Below are 18,804 nucleotides of genomic sequence, written 5' to 3' on the forward strand. Positions count from 1 at the left end.
GAGGATACCATAGATCGCAGGCCTCCCAAGGAGCTGATGACAATGGAGCGACTATAGGGTTTGGGAGCTTTGGATCCTTCTAATTGTGGGTTTGCGTTACATTCAAAAAGAGAGGATAGTGTTCTTGAGTTTTTCACAAAGAGGGAAGGAGGGAAAGATCTTCAACTGAAGTTGGATTTCCAACGGGTCAAATTTCAACCCGGTTCTACATGCACTCTCTTTTAAAAACTCACCGTTGCATGAAATCCCACGGCTTGTACATACCCCTCAAAAACACCCCTTATAACTTTCCACTCACTATAGAAGCTCCCAAATTTAATTCCCTTAGTAACCTGGCAAGCACTAGCAACTGTAACCAGACTCATTGATATTAACATACTTGCTATAATATGCTTTTGGAGTGTGCTTGTTGATGCGTGCAATTTCATTGACATTGTAGTGGCTTTTGTTCTTGGATCTTTTCAGGTGCTGAAGTTTCATAGAAAATATCCTATTTCCAGTTGGATAATTGTAATTATACTCTACATATACCAATGTTCTATTTCCATTTGGATTAGTGTAATTTGACAATGAATTTATCTTTCTAACATGTATGGAACTCCTTAGTTATTTTTTGAATGAAAAACTCTACATTCTTTGTTTTTTTTTTTTTTTTGGGGGTCAAATTTTCTGTGTTGTATTATGAATGTGAAGGAAATTGAAGCTTCAATCTTATGGACCAAAATCTTGGCTGAGGGGTACTCTCGTTATTGATATTGGTTGTCTGCTGCATGATACTTCAGATTCGGCCTATCCTTTGAGACATTCATTTTTGCTGATTTCTTTGAAAGTCAGGTCTCATGTTCTAAGGAAAGCAAACTTTGTTGCAGATATTCTTGCATCGGTCATTCTGCCTAAAATTGTCGGATTTGGAGTGCTTCCCCACCTCCCTCCCTTGTCGGCTTTCAAATTCGACTGACGGGGTTTGGGTTGTAAGTGCTTATTTGTGGCGTAGGCACCTCCCTGGTTGGGGACCTGGAGACACGAGCAACATGGTTGTGAGGAGCGGTTTTCCCCAATAACATGCAATCTAAAACAAACCATCTGCCAACAAGAGCTTGCACAACTGTATTAGTGCCAAGGCCTGGAGATTTTATCCGCTCATTTTTTTCTGATTTATAAATTGTAACTGATGTCTACCTTTAACCACAACTTCATCATGACAATTTAGGAAACGGTGAATTTGATTTGTGATTTAAGGCACTTTATATCCGTTACATTCATGAGAGTGACATAGTCACTTCAAAATGAATGAACATCAAAATTGTGTACAATTTGATTTATTGTTTTAGCCGATGACAACTAGCCTCCAAGAAATTGCTGGGCCACCCTTATGTAGAACTTTTAATATATGGGTCGTCCTTGTATTTGGAGAACAATGGAAGATCAAGAGCTTCCTCTGCAACTTTTCTGTCATGATGAATCTTCTCTATCAAGCTCTGGAGGGATGAGAAATTGGCCTGTTTATTTCATAAACGAACATTAGGAAACATAGATAGAAGGACAGGGAGGAGGAGCAATTGGTATTTTCCAGAAGAGATTGATTAGTTTTTACTAATACCTCTGGCCGTATGTAGCCGACTATAATAAGACGCAGTTCCTCCCCATAGAAATCCTCATCAAAGTCATGAAGCAACCATGGCTCCTGCATTACAAATTAAATTCAACAGAGAAGAAAAATACTTGCAAATGCTACCTAACGTGTCTTGAAAAACTCACTATAGTCTTTTCAGTGTTGTTGAAATAAGGATTCCAACCAACACTCATGACCATTTTAAAGACACCTCGTTTAGATAATCCAGCCCAACCAAAATATACTCCCGAGGGATGTTCTGAAAGAAGAGATCCATATCCTTCTGTGGATAAATTAGCTGTAGAAAAGATGTAGTGCACTTATAAGTATAAAGAAATGAGGAAATGAAACAAATTAATTGAGCATGACAGGGAGAGAAACAACAAATCACCAGCAACAAACCAATAATTTCAAGCTCAGTCAAGCAAAGTCGGACCTAAGGAACGTAACTTGTATATTGCCAATATCAGGTGCATTCAAAAAATCGCCTACATATGAGATAAAACTAACCTGTATATATATTATCTAAACTTAGAACAGCAGTCAATTATTGTTTCATCCAAAGACATGTACAGTTGAATGAAGACTCTAACTGGATAGGCCGACAGCAACACACCTGTAGGGATCCCAAGTACTTTTGAGCCCCGACCGAATCCCTTAACGACAGGACCACCAATGTGCCAAGGTTCTAGTGGTAAAGTATCTTTTATCCCTGCAACAACAGATCAATGGTGCTAATGAAAAGGGCTTGTGCAGAAGAAACTCTTCAAACATAGTTGAAACAGAGACACAGGTACTGAGGTTTACAATCTTGGAAAGGAGGTAGGCCCCACTTTTCAGGTCGCAAATCAAGTAGAGAGTTGATCACCTCATCCGCTAAAGTATAAAGGTGGGGCTGCTTTGGGATGGAGGGTACAGCAACCACCTCCATACCAGCAGCCCTTCCAGCTGTAACACCTAGTCTGATAAAACCAATACATAAATGTTCCAATAAAGAAATGCAAAGAAAAGTGACATGACTTCTTAAACCATATACACATCATGATGCAGGAGCATCTGTTCGTTAGCCAATAAGACTAAATTTTGGCTATTTTAAATTAATAAGTTATTGTTTTATTTGTTCTTTGCCCTAGAACTCAATTATCTTCCTTCCAAATTCTATTCTATTGCTTTATCCTTCTATTCTCTGTATTTTGGGACTGTTTAGGTCGCTGGACAGCAGCTTGTTGCTAATGCCCTGCATCACATCATTAGGCAGAAACACAGCATCTACTTATCAAAGGAAGAATGTTCATGAAGAAGAGCACATCAATTATTCAATTGCTGCTACTTGCCATCTAAATATGAAATTACTAATCTTAACTACAAGCATCACACACATGCAATGCATGTGTGTATTGTGACAGAAGGTACATTAAGGAAAGAAAGTTTAGAAATTGGGAGAGTATATGGTGGGTATAAAGTGGGTTTAATTGATTTATTAGCTTTAGTTTTTAAAATTAATACCAAACTTGTTCAGTATGAAAGAGTCATAATTGACATTTTTTTATTATTGGCCAAAAATGTAATATGACTTATATTCCAATAAAGCATGTCCCAGCCTTATCAAAGTTAGTCTGGTTCGAGGAAAGTATCTGTAGCAAAAATCAGTTGTTCAATTAGGTTCATTCTTCTATTGAAGACATTTTAGATGTAATGTAAACAAGGGTAGTTGAAGAGAACATAAACGACAACCATAGCACTAAAAGGAGAATGTTCCCTGCAACAGTTTTTGCTCTGCATACTTTAATAGAAAAACAAATTCAAACCTGTAAAGAATCAGAGTATAGATACTTACAGAGAATCTTCAATCACAAGGCAGCTGGAAGGGTCGACATTAAGCCTTTTAGCAACTTCAAGGAATCTCCAATGCAAAATCAAATATTTCTAGTTTCAGAATACCATATAATATAATCCTTGATACAAAAAAATTAAATAAATAAAAAAACACACTCTAATTCAAGCCCAAAACAACACATTTGTGCATCTCACATTTCCGGAGAAGGCTTCCCCAATCTTACTTCATCACCACCAATGATGACAGAAAAGGATTCCTTCCAGCCTGCATATGAAATACAATAAGCAAAAAGTGCTTGTTTGTATGATAAGAACGAATCATAATATCCTGAATGCATGTGGTACTTAAAATTTTCCATGTAAGATATAAGCAAATATGCTTCTGAAGAAGTATACCCTGATGGTAAGAAATTTTGGTCTCTATGTTTTCCCTTGGAGAGTTTGAAGCCAATGCCATTGGCACTCTATGACCACTCAAATGTTTAATTAATCGATTGGCACCTGGAAGTGCTTTGATGTTGCACCACCTAGAATGACAATTGCCAATAGCCAATTAACAGTTTTCCACTAAAGTAGTGCCTGAACACATAACAGTGAATGAATGATTTGTTCTCATTATCATATGGAAGCATGCTTAAAAACATATGATCTAAAACAAGCTCCATTTAGCCCAAAAAGAAAACGATCCAACATCCAAAATGACTAACATTTAGAAAAAGCAGAAAAGAGACACGTTTAACAAAATTCTTTTATATATTGACCTTAACATCCATTATATATTCCTCTCCTAAAAGCCAATAGTAATAAACAGCCAAAACAAACATTTGGTACTAGTATCAAAATGATTTTTTTAACAGACACAAGCAAGTACAGCAGTTAATTACTGATTGGAGAACATGGGGGTAATCTCTGAAAGTAATTCACTCGTTGTGCAAGATAGCCCATAAGCTTCAACAACAGCACTTGCAGCTTCAAGTGGTGTTTTTCCAACTATTTTTTGAATTTCCCGTCCATCCCACTGCATTCCATACTTGCCCAAATAAACGCTTAAAACATCACTTACAATGCCATCTGTAATTAATTAAAATAATGAAGAAAAGGAGTCACTAACACCAGTAGAAAACAAAAGCTACTTCTAAGAATAAAAGTTGCATCCAACTTTGGAAGAAAAAAGGAAGCATCAGCCCTTGTCACAAATCAAATAACATGAAGTTAAAAGCAAAATTGAAAATGCTACTCAGAGTGCAGACCTGTGTTAAGTAGTGTACCATCCAAATCGAGGATAACACAGGACACTATTTTCTTCAAAGGTTGTGCAGTTGACATCTTCTTAATCATGCATAAATCTCACAGTTCAGAATTACACCCCCACTGGTAAAATGTATCTGAAACAAAGACAGATTTATGAATCCAATGAATGAAATTTAATAACTGTTACAAATCAATTTACCAAAATCTCAAAGTCAAACAGAAATTGATCAATGAATTATTCATAACAATACTTGACCTTTTCCCACCTTATCTTAACCAAACACACACAACTCCATTTGTCAATGCTCTATGTTAAAACAGACCTTACTGCTCGTAACTATTGAAGATATCAAATTAAGTACCAACTAAATTCATTTATACCATTCTTCATACTAGCCTCTTGGCATGCCCTTTCTGCGTGCTCAAGGCTTTTTCTATTGCACATACATTTTATTTTAACAACAGAAATTGAATTTTACAGGATTCAATTGTTTTGTTTTTAAAATTAAGGCAAAAGTCATACAAATCATATTTTATGTAACGGGATCAGAATCTTATATTCCATAGTCACATAATCTGCAACTTTCCATTTAAAGAGTGTTTAGCATCAGTTATAACAAATAAGATAATTTGTATGACTTCTGCTTCAATTTTAAAATCAAAACAGTTGAATCTTGTAAAATTCAATTTTAATTGTTAAAACAAAATGTATGAGCAATAGAAAAAGCCTTGAGCACTTAGAAAGAGCATGCCAAGAGGCTAGTATGCCAAGTCCAAGTGTCAGTAGTAAGAGACATTTTTTGCGAATTTAGAGAAAACAGTCTTGATTTTGGCCTTCTGATCTTGAAAGGAATTCCACACATCTCTATAATGGTCCTACGAGACGGTGGATCAAATTTAGGTTGGACCTCTCTCATAAACCACCTAGACCCTATCCCTTCCACATGCCAAAAAGGAAGCTCGTCAAGTATTATCATTTCCAAACAAGCTAGTCTACTCTTCTTGTTATATGCATGTGCATGACTTTGTGAACGAACTTCTATAATCACCAAGTTGAAGCCTATGTGTTCACTGGAATTCAGGAACAGATTCAATGGCTATAATTGGAGCAATATAATTAAAATTCAATCCTATGTGTGACTCTAACATAAAAAAAACAGATTATAAATGGATACGTACCTATGTATTACTCTAACCTGAAAAACAGCTTTAATGGATATAATTATGATATGAATATGCTTGTTTCAAAATGAAAAACAGGACTAGGCCATGATCCAATGAAAAACAGAATGTTCAATTCTTGTTTATTTGAGTGTCTGCAGAATCATTACAGCTAATCTATTTCAGAACTTATTGTAGAAAATTATTGACCATGGAACTAAAATACTCTAAAACTACATAGAATCCGTCAAATGTTTCTGAATACAGGAGCACTATAAGTAAGTACAAAATTAGGCCAACAGAATAAAGGAAACCCCTAATATGAGCCTGAAGCAATAGGTGGGGCATAAAGCAAGAATCTGCCACTTAGACAATAAATGAAACCTCTAACATCAAAAACAGATTCAAGAGACGCCATAAATACCAAAACAGTTCAACAGATACCACACCAGATTCAACAGATCCAAGAGATGCATAAATACCAAAACAGATTCAACAGATGCCACACTTAGCAAAACAGATTCAACACATGCCACTTATACATTACAATCCTTTTTCGGTTAAACACATATATAGGGGCAGACTTGCACTTGAAGACCAACCAAAATCATAGATATGAAACCAATCTCAAAACCATATCAGATGACCCAAAATAAAAACCCATCAGCCAATCCTTAGCTAAAATCACAATCACAATAAAGAAAAAGAAATTAGGGTAATCTAAAGCCCAGATTAGATATCTCATCAATTCCAAAATTATAAATAAAATAAAAAACTTTAACCAATAATTCAAAAGGAAAAATTAGAGCAACAACTATGTCTAAAACTTCACCTAAATTTTCAAAAGGGAACTGAATCAACTGACCAGATGATAGAATTCTGAAAAGAGCTTGACATAATGATTTGTCTTATGAAGAAACAAGCTACTGAGAGATGGAGAGTGATGGCAGTAGTGACTGAGGCATTCTCGGTGTCAACTGTGGACCGTGGACCATTGACAATCTGCAAAATTTGATTATAAGCATGCAGATTCCACAAGTCGTTTTTGACAATTACCCATTCAAAAACAACGTCCCTTCCCTTGCTTTTATTTGAACAAGTAAGATCAGAATATTGTAGAATTAATTCTTGTAGAAATCACAGAGCCCAGAGCTTAAAATCTCATCAAAAACTAAAGATAGTTGGGACTTACCCAGACAGAGGTGAACGAAGCCGAAACGTTCTGTGACAAAATGAAGAGCTTGATTTTTGTGAAGAGTGGCTGTGAGCGAGAGTGGGTGTGAGTTTTTGAGAAGGGAAAATATGAAAAGGAAATGAGGAGGAAAATAGAACGTGGGTTTAAAGTATTCCGAAGAATCTAATTCCCAATAGATACAATCCAATCCAAGCGAAAAGCAGAAATTTTTCTTTAGGTTGTCCCTTCCTCATTTGAAAGGGACCCTTTTCGCTGTCGTCAACAAACAGATTGCCGCTCGTTTTTTATTTATTATGGCTTAAGTGCTACAATCGCCCCGAAACATTTGGTCAATTTCCACTAAATCCCCTCAAAGTTAAAGCTACTCACTTTGACCCCTTTACTGATATTTTATGTCTCAATTTATTCCTCACCGTTAAGTCTATTAAAAACTTTGTTAAAAATGCTAACGTGGCACCAATTAGACCCACTATTTTGCTAAATGCCATGTGTGAAGAAAAAAATTAAAAACTAAAAATTATCTTTTAAAAACCTTAATTTAATTATTAAAAATATAAATAATACTTTAAAACCAAAAAATCCCCAATCCCTTCCCACTCCTTCTCTTCCTCTCTTGCAGACCCAAAATCCAGCCCCCTCCCTAAGCCAAAACCACAGCCTCCTAACCCAAATCCACAGCCTCCTAACCCAAATCATCATCATCATTCCCCAACCCTCGGTAGTCTCCGTAGTAACCAGAGCCCCTTCTCCAACCTCAACCCAAACAAAGAAAAAATTCCCAAACTTTGGAAAGAATGAAGCCCAAACGGCCAAAACACTCATCCCTGATGTTAGTGGTGAGCAAAGGAAGCAAACACTAGCCAAAACCCACAACTCATCAAAGAAGTTGTTTATACTATAATCAACCGAGCATATCTAGCCTCAAAATGACTAGCACCAAGGCAGACACGCCTTTTCCCCTGCTGAAGGAAGACACTCTTTCGAGGTGCCAGGCACCTGCCGAAGCTCCTGACTACCGAAGCTCCAAACTGCTGAACCTAATCTCTATGACACATGTCACCACCACAGCGACTTGCACAAAGTCCCACATCGAAACTTTGTGCAGACCTCCCACTTTTACCTCCCTATAAATAGGGAACAGTACCTAAGTAAAAAGGGTAACTTCTCTTTCACTTTTACTGTTACTCTGCCAAATTTACCACCCTTAGCTGACTTAAGCATCGGAGAGCCTTCGGCTGGCATCACACCGATGTCCAAAGCTTAACTATTGCTTCTCCTACTTTGTCTTCTGCAGGCTCTTTCCTTACCGAAGGTCCTCACCTTCTGCACTGCTGAAGACAAACCCTTTTTTCTAAGTTGACCTCAAAAGAGCATCAACAGAAGTCAAGTAGGCCGTGACCATTCCCGTTATGGCCAAGGCCGTAATTGGCCACTTCGTTGAGGCCCAATTCCTTGAAGCCAACGGCGTCGATTAAGTCGATGAGAGCAAGGTCCTGACCCTCGCAGATTAAGAGCACCACATCAACAAGCACAATTTTCGAGTGTCGTTCGTCTGTGGGTGCCAGAATCTCGGCGAGGCGCTCCGCCGAGTCCGAGAAGGATCAGCTATGATTTGGATCAAGGGCGATGCCGGCACGGGGAACATCATCAAAGCGGTGAGGCATGTGTGGTCCGTGATAGGGGACATTAGGGTTTTGCGAAACATGGACGACGACGAGGTGTTTACTTTCGCGAAGAAGATTGCTGCGCCGTACGATATGGTGATGCAGACGAAGCAACTGAGGAGGCCGTCTGTGGTGCACTTCACTGCAGGAAGGGTGGCGACTCAGCGAATGCAGCACTGATGATGCAGCTAGGTTGCGACGGGGTGTTTGTCGAGTTTGGCATGTTCAAGAGTGGTGACTTGGTGAAGAGGGGAAGGGCAATTGTGCAGGCTATGACCCATTACAGGGACCCAGATATGCTGGCTAAGGTGACTTGCGGGTTGGGCGAGGCCATGGTTGGGTTGAATTTGAAGGACGAGAAGGTGGAGAGGTTGGCTAATCGGTCTAAGTGATGAAACAATCTTTGTTGTGTGGGAGGAAAAGGAAGGCGGTGTTTGGGTGGGTGGGTTTTAGTTTTTTTACGTGTAAAAAATTAATTAAAGATCATGTTTTTGGGTCGTTGTTTGTTTGTTTGTTGAGTTTAGTATTGCTTAATTTAATAAGGAATGAAGGTTATGTTTCTGCTTTGTAGCAATTGATAAAACAATCTTTCTCTAATTCCTGATTATTAGCATGCTAATCTTGTAATGTTTATAACATTATATGTGCATTATGCTAATCATTCAACTAGTTTTGGTTCCAAGTTGCCTAGGTTTCAACTGGTGTTTGCTTCCTTTGGGTCTGCGAGAGAGGAAGAGAGAGGAGTGGGAAGGGATAATGGGGATGGAGGAGAGGAATGGGGGATTTTTTTGGTTTTAAAGTAGGAAAAACTACACTTTAGTTCCTGGAGGTTTAGTGTCAATATCGAAATGGGCCCTAAGGTTTCAATTAAATCTATTTCATAATCGACATTTCAAAGTATTACCAATTTACACCCGCTGTTATATTGACTGTCAAAGTCAAACGTTAAATGCTGACGTGGCAGTCGTGCACCCACCCCATAACCAAACAATAGTTAGAAAAAGACCAAGATGACCCACTAACCAATTCCTAAAAAAATATATATATATATAAAATAAAAAAGCATTAAGAAAAAAAACCTACCCAGCCCCTTCTCTATTCCCCACGCCGACCCATCATCGGTCGTCACTCCCTCCCTTTCCTCAGCTCATTCTCAACCTCTTCTGTCTACCCACTCGTTTGCCCCAATTGAACATAACCAACAACCCACCGAGTCACACCCAAACCACAACTCGACCCACCATACCCCTGACCATACAACCCTAGCAACAATCCCATCACAGCAAAATTACACATAACAAACAAAAATGGAGAACCCCACCTGGAGGCCCAACCCCTACGATACAATCTGTAACTCTTAGGCATGCGTTGGTGGTGGCACAAGAGGGAGGCGTTGGCGGTTGGCGATGTTGGCTCATGGATATTATGAGCAGTGGAAACCATCAAAACAACCTCCTCTATCTCTGCAGACAACGACTAATTTCAAAAGGGAAAGATAAAACAACCAAATCACCAAAACACACAACACACTCCACCATCAAAACAAAACAAAATGGCAGTAATTAAATCCAAATTTTTTTTAATTGAAAAAAATCTCATTCTAAAAAAATCCACCATAAAATAACCCATTTCCTCCAATATCTCTGCATCTATCCATGGTGGGTCTGCATCTCTCCATCCTAGCTCTTTCTGCATCCATCCACGTCTTCCATTTCCTCCACTGCCCTTCAACATTACTAGCTGTGGGAGAGGTTGTGGGTCTTTTTGCCCTATCCATGATGGAGATTTGGGTTGAGCTTGTTTTAAGTGGGAATTATATGGTTATGGAGATGGAGAAAGAATGTTGGAGATGGGGAGGATGGAAGCTAACGAAGTTGAGAGTTGAAGAGAAGGGGTTGGGTTATGCAACTCTTAAGTTTTTTTTAAAGTTTTTATTTTATTATTTTATATAAAATTAATTTTTTGGATTGGGTAGTGGGTGGGCCCACAGTGGACACGTCATCAGTTAACGTCTGACCAAACGGTCAACTTAACGGAAGACTTCAATTGGTTAAATTTAAAACCATGAGGTGTAAATTGATGAAATTCAAACTTGGGGGTCCATATTGAGAATGACCTCAAACTCCAGGGGGTCTTTTGATGTTAATCCTTTAAAGTATTATTTTTATTTTTAATAGTTAAATTAAGTTTTTTAAAGACAAATTTTAAATTTTTTTCTTTACACATGGCACTTGATTTAGGGAAATAGTGGGTTCCATTGATGCCACGTCAACATTTTTAATGGAATTTTTAACAGATTTGACGGTGAGGGGCAAAGTGAGACACAAAACATCAGTCAAGGGGGCAAAGTGAGTCACTTTAACTTTAAGGGGGTTTAGTGGGAATTGACCAATGTTTCAGGGGCACTGTAGTAAGCCTTTATTTATTTATTCTTTTTTAGTATTTACTCAAATAGTCCTCAAATTTATACCCGATTTACATTTTGGTCCCTAAACTAAATTATTTCTTGAAATGGTCCACCAACTCTTTATTAATCGACATTTTGGTCCTACCGTTACATTATGTCAATATTGCCATCAAATATAGGGATAAAATTGTCTAGTTAAATAAAATAGTAGATAAACTAAAACTAAAAATCAAAACAAAAAAAAAAAAAAAAAACCTATTTCCCCAACTCCCAACCTCGAGCTTGATAACCCCATTGCACCAGCGCACCATCTTCTCTTCCCCACATCCCACCCTATTTTCTCTCCCTCCATGTCCCCTCCTCCTCCTCTACAACATCATCATCAGGGCGTGGAGGTCGACAACTCTGCTCCGACGATTGTGTTCAAGAAGTGATCGCAGGTAAGGATCGAGGGTGGGTTGCAGCTGAGGCTGGGATGGTCATTGCAGAGAAGAAAATACAGAGGGAGAGGGAGAGCACATGACAAGGTCAGGGGGGTTGGGTCGCAGGCAAGGATCAGGGGTGGGTTGCGGCTGTGGCTGGGGTGGTCGTTGAGGAGAAGAAAATATAGAGGGGTAGGGATAGCGCATGAGAGAGAGAGAGAGAGAGAGAGAGAGAGAGAGAGAGAGAGAGAGAGAGAGAGGTTTGGGGTGGTTCGTTGGTTTTTTTCTTTTGGGTTACTTTTTGTTGTTTTTTTATTCTTTTATAGTTTTTAATTAATTTTAAAAATAAAGAAAATTTTGTATTAATTAGGTTAATCATTTTATTAGTCTCTAAATTTATATCCGATTTGCTTTTAAGTCCCTAAATTTCTAAAATCGTTCCCGTGATCTTTTAACTTAACTTTCGTTAGGACAAATGGTCCTGCCGTCAATTTTGTTAGCTTTTTCTGTTAAATGCAGGGGCAAAATGGTATTTTTATATTAAAACCAAAAAAATGAAAAAAAAAAATCATATCTTTAAAATAACAATAAAAGAAAATCAAATAAAGAACCAATCAAAAAATAAATAAATAAAGTTTGGGGGGGAACAGAAATCGGAATACAGGGGGAGAGAGAGAGAGTTTAATTTTTATTTTTTGTTCATGTTTTAATCCATTTAATACAAAAATACCATTTTTCCCTTGCATTTAATAGAAAAGTTAACCAAATTGACGGCAAGACCATTTGTCCTAACGAAACTGAAGTTGAAGGATCACGAGAACGATTTTGAAATTTGAGGGACTCAAATGCAAATTGAGTCTAAGTTCAGGGACTAATAAAACGATTAATCCTATTAATTAATCTTTAATCATATATTTTTATTTTTTAGTTGTCACAAGTCTTATTTACCCTCACAAATATAGTATGTGCTACTCACATGACTAAATTTAACAAAAATGTAACGGTAGGACCAAAGCGCCGATTAATAAAGAGTTGGTGGACCATTTGAACGAATAATTTTATAACACCCCGACCCAGTTTAATTTTCTTATTGGATTTATTTTATTTGCACAATTACATTTTTACCCTCTGGAGTATGGGCACTTTAGTCACTTTTTGTTTCAAAAGAATTTGGAGAATTGAGTGGCATCGTTGTGTAGAGCTCGCTCTCACGAGTTCGTAGACATGTAGTGAGTTCAATTTGGAGTTATAACAAAGAAGTTTTAATCAACGGAAATACAGTGGCACAATCTTAAATGTTGCATATCAGAAGGGAGGAAGTTCAAATTTTACCGGATCACACCTCAGATCCCCAAGACCCAACAGACCATTCCACAATGGTTAGACTCTGTAGGTAATCCCACACACTTCTTTATTTTTACATATTCCAGAACCTTTTGAAAACTTATATTTTCTCGCTTTGGTGAATGTTATGGATTGTCAGACCATTTCGGCCAATTAGACGACCAATGTCAGTCGTGTACTTCCGGCCATCCCAGTCACATTGAGCGATGAGCATGTATCACAGATCGAGCTTACCCCTCAGCCAACATTAGATGTGTCTACACCTATTCTGACTGATCATCAACATGAGGTATGTCTTAACATCTTGTTTTTCAATGTTTAAATATTATCCCAACTCATTCGATCTCATGCTAGGTTGGAGAGCCTATTATGCCCGATCCCTCTGTCAAGCCACAACCGTCGGATTTACAAAAACCTTGGGTTAAGACGTGATCCACACATGTTCACCTTTTTTTTTTTTACTCCTGTGATGGAAGGGCAAAGTTCCCCATTGCCTTGAAAAACATTAATTGGTCAACAAGCCAACTTTCTTTGGTATGCGAGCGTGCCACTGCTAGCAATAAAAAATCCTAACAGATTTCTTTGAAACAGATAACTTGCGCCCCAAGTTACTGATTTCTAAACAAGCGATTGTGAATTTGGGTGAGAAATATCTCCCAAGTAAGTTCTTTTCCTGCCTCAGACTGGTGAGGACTTCATAATTTATTACAGTATAGAATTGATAGTTCTGGCCAAAATAGATGATAATAAAGTGGACTGTTTTAGGCAGAACTCCCTTTTACAAAATTAAAAAGGGAGAAATAAACTCTAGAAAGACAAAACGATGGCTAGAATCCCATTTCTGTTTGGGTAGAAACTTCTGATCTGGACTGGACTGAGTATGCCTGTGCTAGACTAAGCGGTTAACAACTTCAACTACTTCGCTTCAGCTGTAAATCGATACCAAAGTTCAATGTTGGCAGAGCTTTAATCTACTTCAAGCCTTGGGAGTCTTTTGAGCGGGCAGAACTGCGGCTTCTTCAGTCTGAAGGAGCAGAAGTGGTTGGACTTGAGGACTTAATAAACTAGAATTGCACTGTAAAATTTGTTGAGGTTTTCATATTTGTGAAAACTCAAACTCTGCTTGTCTTGGCTTTTGCTGAACCAAATTTATAACGATAGAAGTCTCGCTTTGAATGACTTGTTTCTCTAAGTTTGAACTTTGGAAGTTCTGATCTGTAGCTGGTTTCTTTTGTGGCTCAAATGCGCTTTTGGTTGCTCAAGTTTGTTTGAAGGTTCTCAGTGATCAAGTGATCATTTTTTGACCTTTGGTTGATTTTTTGATTGTTTGATTGATTGTTCAATTTTTTTTGTGTGTTTTGCTCAGTTCACCCTCTCTTTATATTTATAAGAAATGTTCTGGAGTAGGGTTTCTTTCTTTTAATAATGGGCGGCAAAATTCTCAAAAGATCTTTCATTTTTAAATACAAAGAAGCGGGGGTTTTTATCAATTCTAGCAGATAGGCTCTCAATAGTCAATACTTTTAAGACCAATCACTTCCCTGTTTTTGGAAGAGAACTAACCCCTCTTTAATTCCAACTGGCCCTTTGTGAGAGCTCAAACCGTGATGTTCAATTTGCTTTTCCAGTTTGAACAACTCCCTGTTTTCCTGCTTATCTCTTTTTGAGAACTTAGCCTGCGTATCCCTTGAAAGATGGTGCTTTCTTTGGAGAAGAAACAATATCTCTGAATATATAGAAGGGTTTTGATCTTCTTGTGGCAGAGATTTCAGAGACATCCCTTCTTTTTGCCTGCCTCTATCAACTCTTTATCAACCCAGTTGAAATTGTTGATTTTTCCAAGTCAGAGAAAAAAAATCACGTGGGTCTGTTTCCTTTTGGGTTTCCACTTTTTACTTTGATCATGCCAAGCCCAATTTAGTTTCTTCAAAGCCCAAGCTTGAGATAGGTTCTGGGCTGGGCTTTTGTTGGATTTTGGACCTTTGATTCCTGTTTATTTTTAGAGTCCAGATTTCTCGGGCCCAGCATTTTTATCCTTGTTATTCTGGGCTCTGTAGCGTTGGGCTGGGTGCGCAAGATTTTGGCCCAAACAATGCCCCTTGAATTTGAACTGTTTGGAAAAGGTTCCTCAATTTTTAACGGTTCAGATTGAATCAATTGGCCATTAATGTTGCACGCCACTTTCTTCCGTTTCTGCTAACCCACGTCTGCCACATTTTGTCTGTTGAGCTAGAGTTCGTGGAGAACTGGGTAATTAATAGATGACGCTTTGCCTTCTTCCTCCCACCTTTCTGAGCTTTAAAAAAAAAAAAATTTCAAACTTACAGTTCCTATTCATTCGAAAAACCTAGCCTTTCAGACCTTGTCCTTTCCAGTGTTCTCCTAAGTTTCTACCCTTTCTTTGTGTTCAGACCTCAATCCTTCCTTTGTCTCGACTAGTAATCCCTAAAAAATGTCTTCTCCAAAAACTCGTGCCTAGGGTTCGTCTTTACCAGTTCCTCTTGATTACATCACTGGGCCTGGTGTTGATAAACTCACCATTGAGGTTCAGAGCAAGCTTCACCCTTTTGCCCAAAAGAATCTGGACGAGAATGTCCTTCATCTTTTTGAAAACATGTTAGTGCTAGGCCCTCACTGGTTTGGTCATGTACCTGCTAAAATGGAAGGACTGCTCAAAGATGATGCTGAAGCTCCTCTATGCTTCGAAAGTTCCTCTACCCTGGCTTCTCATTCTTGGGTCAGCAAGAATTTGAGCCGTTCGTTCCCATCCAGTGAGGTGAGGAATAGTCCAGTCAAATGGGTAGACTGGATTGACAGACTTCTCCTATAGTACGGAGCTCATTGGAAACGGGCTGGTATCTATGACGCCATTCTTTTGTCCAAGCAGTCCATTAATAGAGATGAGAATCTGCTTGCTGCCGCTCTGTGTTTCTGGAATTCTGCCAGCAACACATTTGATTTTCGTTGTGGGTCCCATGGCTCCAACTCTGTTGGACATGGCTAAAATCTTTGGGTTCAAAGACCTGTAGGTGCAGTGGGTGACTACCACAGGAGGAAGAACCAAGAAAAAGTGGCAAGACCATTCACCATCTCTCTTGCAACAATCAACCAGAACTGCTCTTTCTCCAATTTTTTGAGGAAGTTCAGTGCTGAGAAAGACAAGGATCAGCAGCACATGCTGTTTCTTCTATATTGGCTAAACTGGTCTGTTTTTCCAAACCGTTCCTCAGCAGTTCTACTAGAATACAAGCATTTGCAGAGGTATTGCACAATCATACTAACCTGGGGCTTGGGCCTATAGTTCTGGCCCATCTGTTCAAGAATCTGCACACTGCCACTCTGGAGAATGCCCTGAACCTGTCGGCTCCTGGCGCATTTTGGATGATCCAGATCTGGCTGCAGGTTTATTTCCCAGAACTGAGATTCCCAGACATAGTTCTGCCTGAAGATCAAGTTTTGGCTCATCCTCTATTGTAAGCAGAAGTTCCCAAGCGCTCGATTAAGAAGTACCTAATGTTCTTTAGGCATTGCACCAAGAGGTCTGCAGCTTAGTGGCAGGTGGTGATCAGAAGAACATATCCTTGGTTCCTGCCTGGATTCAGATTGTTTGAGAAGGAACCCGAGGAAGAAGATGCCAGAATTGACTTCAGAAAGAAGTTCCTGAGCGTCACCTTGCCCAGAGACCTGCCCCATGGAGGTGGGAAACCTCCCAATTATCATTTGGGGGAAGAAGTGTGCCATCCCAACTTCTGCGCGCGACAACTTGGCTGCCCACAGCTCATTCCACTCAAATCCTACAAGAGCTACAATCGAGCCACTTCTTGGAGAGATACAGATGATCTAGAAGTGCATAAGGATGCTAGATGTGCAGTCAACAAGATAAATAACAGTGCAGATGCTATCTATCCAACCTGGGAGCCTAATTCCTGCAGTTCCGCCGATTTTGACGCTTGGTGGAAAGCTAGGTTTCGAGGTCTGCCTACCTCCAGCACTGCACTCAAGGTGCTTTTTTATGGCTAGGATTCATGGGTTGTTCATGCACGAGAGGAGACTCACAAATTCATGGTGCAGACCATCAAGAACATCAATGCTCAAGTCATAGAAGGTAGTCTCCCAATTCTGTCCATTTTTTTCTTATCCAGCCTTTGGTGATGATGCCTAACACTTTCGTTCTGTCTGCATCAGACCCCTCCCTTACAAGGAACATAGGTGAACAGTCTGTCCAGGCTGGAGAAGTGATTGGTAAGCCTTCCATCTTTCTGTTTCTTTTATTATTTTCTTGCTAGATTGACTTTTAACTTGTTTCTGTTTTCTGTTTCAGTCACTTCAATCATTGCTGCTAGAGACTTAGAGCTTCCCTCTGGAGATGAAGAGGGTGAAACTCAGGTGGAACAACCAGCTGCTGAGGTGACTTCTTCTGGCAGAAAGAACAAGAGAAAAGAACTCGCTCCAGTTTATGAGAGTATGCCCAGCCAGACATTTCAGGTAAAGTCTTCGAGAGTTTTGAGCTTTCCTAATCCTGTTCTGTCTTTCCTCTCGTATGTTCTAATCGTCTTTATTGCCTGTTTCTTTGCAGCTGAAAGTCCCCCTTATCCTCCTGCCAAGTTCAAAAGACTTAGAAAGAGGACTGTGGTGGAGTATGTAGCCACAGAAGAACCCGCAGCAGTTCCTACAACCACTTTTGGCACAGATGAGGAACTGAGGAAGGCCTTTGAAGCTGTGGAGCAGGAGAAGGAGCGAGGAGAAGAAGAAAAACCCCATCAAAAGACGAAAGAAGTAGAAGAAGAGGTGAGTTTTGTTGACTGTATCAATGCTTTTTGCCTCTTGATTCCCTTCATTCTGACTTCTGTTTTTCCGTAGGAGGAAATCCCTGCTGAAGTGATTGCAGAGAGCATCGCTTTGGCGCAGAAACAGTAAGATATCCCAATAGCAGAGCTGACTAGTTTAGAGTCGGCTCTTTTTGAGGATGCAGAGGCGAAGCACTCCACTGCTGTTCTGGCACTTGAGGAACAGGCGGAGCAGTCTGTGTTAGAACCTGTGGATCAGGTAGAACAAATGGTTGTAGTCCCAGAACCTGAAGTGAAAGTAGCTACTGTTGTTCCTGACCTTGTGGTAAATTTTATTTTAACTTTGTCCACCTTTTTTCCTGCAGTTCTGTTCTGTCTCTGCTTCCTTATATGTTAGTCTTTTTAGGTAGAAGTGCTTATGACTGCTGGGGTTTTGGCAGTGGTGACCAGTCGCTTGAAGCCTCCCATCGTTGCTGTAAGTGTTAATGCATTCCTGGGCTTCTTTCTTTTCTGTCTCTGCCCGATTCTGACTTACGTTCTTTTTTGCTGATGCCTATCCATTCTCTTCCAGGTTCATCTGCTACCGTTTCCTATACTGATCCAGAGCTGGCAGAATTTGAGGCTATGGATCTGGATGCCCAGCTGGACAAGCTTGAGAAACTCAGCTCCACTCTTGGCAACGCAAAGTCCAAGGCAGTGGAGGAGGCTATGGAGAGACTGAAGATCTGGCAATCGACTGATCTAGAGCTGGATGAGGATAGGGAAGCTGTTGACCAATTGATGAAGGATCTGGACCCTTTGCATGGACAGAACATAGCCCCTAAACCCATACTTGAGATGAGCCTTGGTTTGACAAGAGATATGCTCAACCTCCACGACTGTTATGAGGATCTCAAGACCACCTTCAAGACCTTTGAGTTCTGCAAAGCTACCCATGAAGCCAACTTGGCTGACTATGCAAAGCAAAAGGCAGAATTGGACCAGATGGTTGCAGGGTATAAAGAAGCCAAGGCCACTACGGACAAGTTGGAGAAGCAGATTGAAGAGCTTCAAAAGCAGTTGGCAGAGTGCAGAGAGGTGCAGAGCAGACTCGGGGCTGGACTAAGCTCCAAGACCAAGGCTACC

The 18,804-nt window shown here is 39.6% G+C and overlaps 1 protein-coding gene and 1 pseudogene across 4 annotated transcripts; one reads left to right on the forward strand and one right to left on the reverse strand.

Moving 5' to 3' along the window:
- Window positions 1-1,110: 1,110 nt before the first annotated feature.
- Window positions 1,111-7,205, reverse strand: LOC117637912 (bifunctional riboflavin kinase/FMN phosphatase-like). Of its 4 annotated transcripts, none has more exons than XM_034372964.1 (12): window positions 7,053-7,204; window positions 6,726-6,862; window positions 4,699-4,833; window positions 4,333-4,519; window positions 3,845-3,975; window positions 3,644-3,713; window positions 3,450-3,515; window positions 2,420-2,574; window positions 2,229-2,324; window positions 1,759-1,910; window positions 1,601-1,684; window positions 1,111-1,499 (listed from the first exon to the last, which is right to left on the reverse strand). In XM_034372964.1, exons 3-12 carry the CDS (start codon window positions 4,784-4,786, stop codon window positions 1,371-1,373), a joined length of 1,158 nt encoding a protein of 385 aa, XP_034228855.1. In that variant the 5' UTR covers window positions 4,787-4,833; window positions 6,726-6,862; window positions 7,053-7,204; the 3' UTR covers window positions 1,111-1,370. The 4 variants fall into 4 exon arrangements, with proteins under 4 accessions (XP_034228855.1, XP_034228853.1, XP_034228854.1 ...); XM_034372962.1 differs by having other exon boundaries at window positions 6,693-6,862; XM_034372963.1 differs by having other exon boundaries at window positions 6,693-6,944.
- LOC117638314 lies at window positions 7,093-9,111 on the forward strand (annotated as a pseudogene).
- The last annotated feature ends 9,693 nt before the right edge of the window (window positions 9,112-18,804 follow it).

Source organism: Prunus dulcis, chromosome 8 (assembly GCF_902201215.1).
Source record: "Prunus dulcis chromosome 8, ALMONDv2, whole genome shotgun sequence".
Lineage (NCBI taxonomy): Eukaryota > Viridiplantae > Streptophyta > Magnoliopsida > Rosales > Rosaceae > Prunus > Prunus dulcis.

Bases quoted from the DNA above. Each gene is read 5' to 3' on its own strand.
- LOC117637912 (XM_034372965.1), bottom strand. From the start codon at position 4,786: ATGATTAAGAAGATGTCAACTGCACAACCTTTGAAGAAAATAGTGTCC. The intron at 3,714-3,844 runs GTATACTTCTTC...TTTCATATGCAG, and splicing joins CAAAATTTCTTACCATCAGG to GCTGGAAGGAATCCTTTTCT. The intron at 2,575-3,449 runs GTAAGTATCTAT...TGGTTTTATCAG, and splicing joins CTTGTGATTGAAGATTCTCT to ACTAGGTGTTACAGCTGGAA.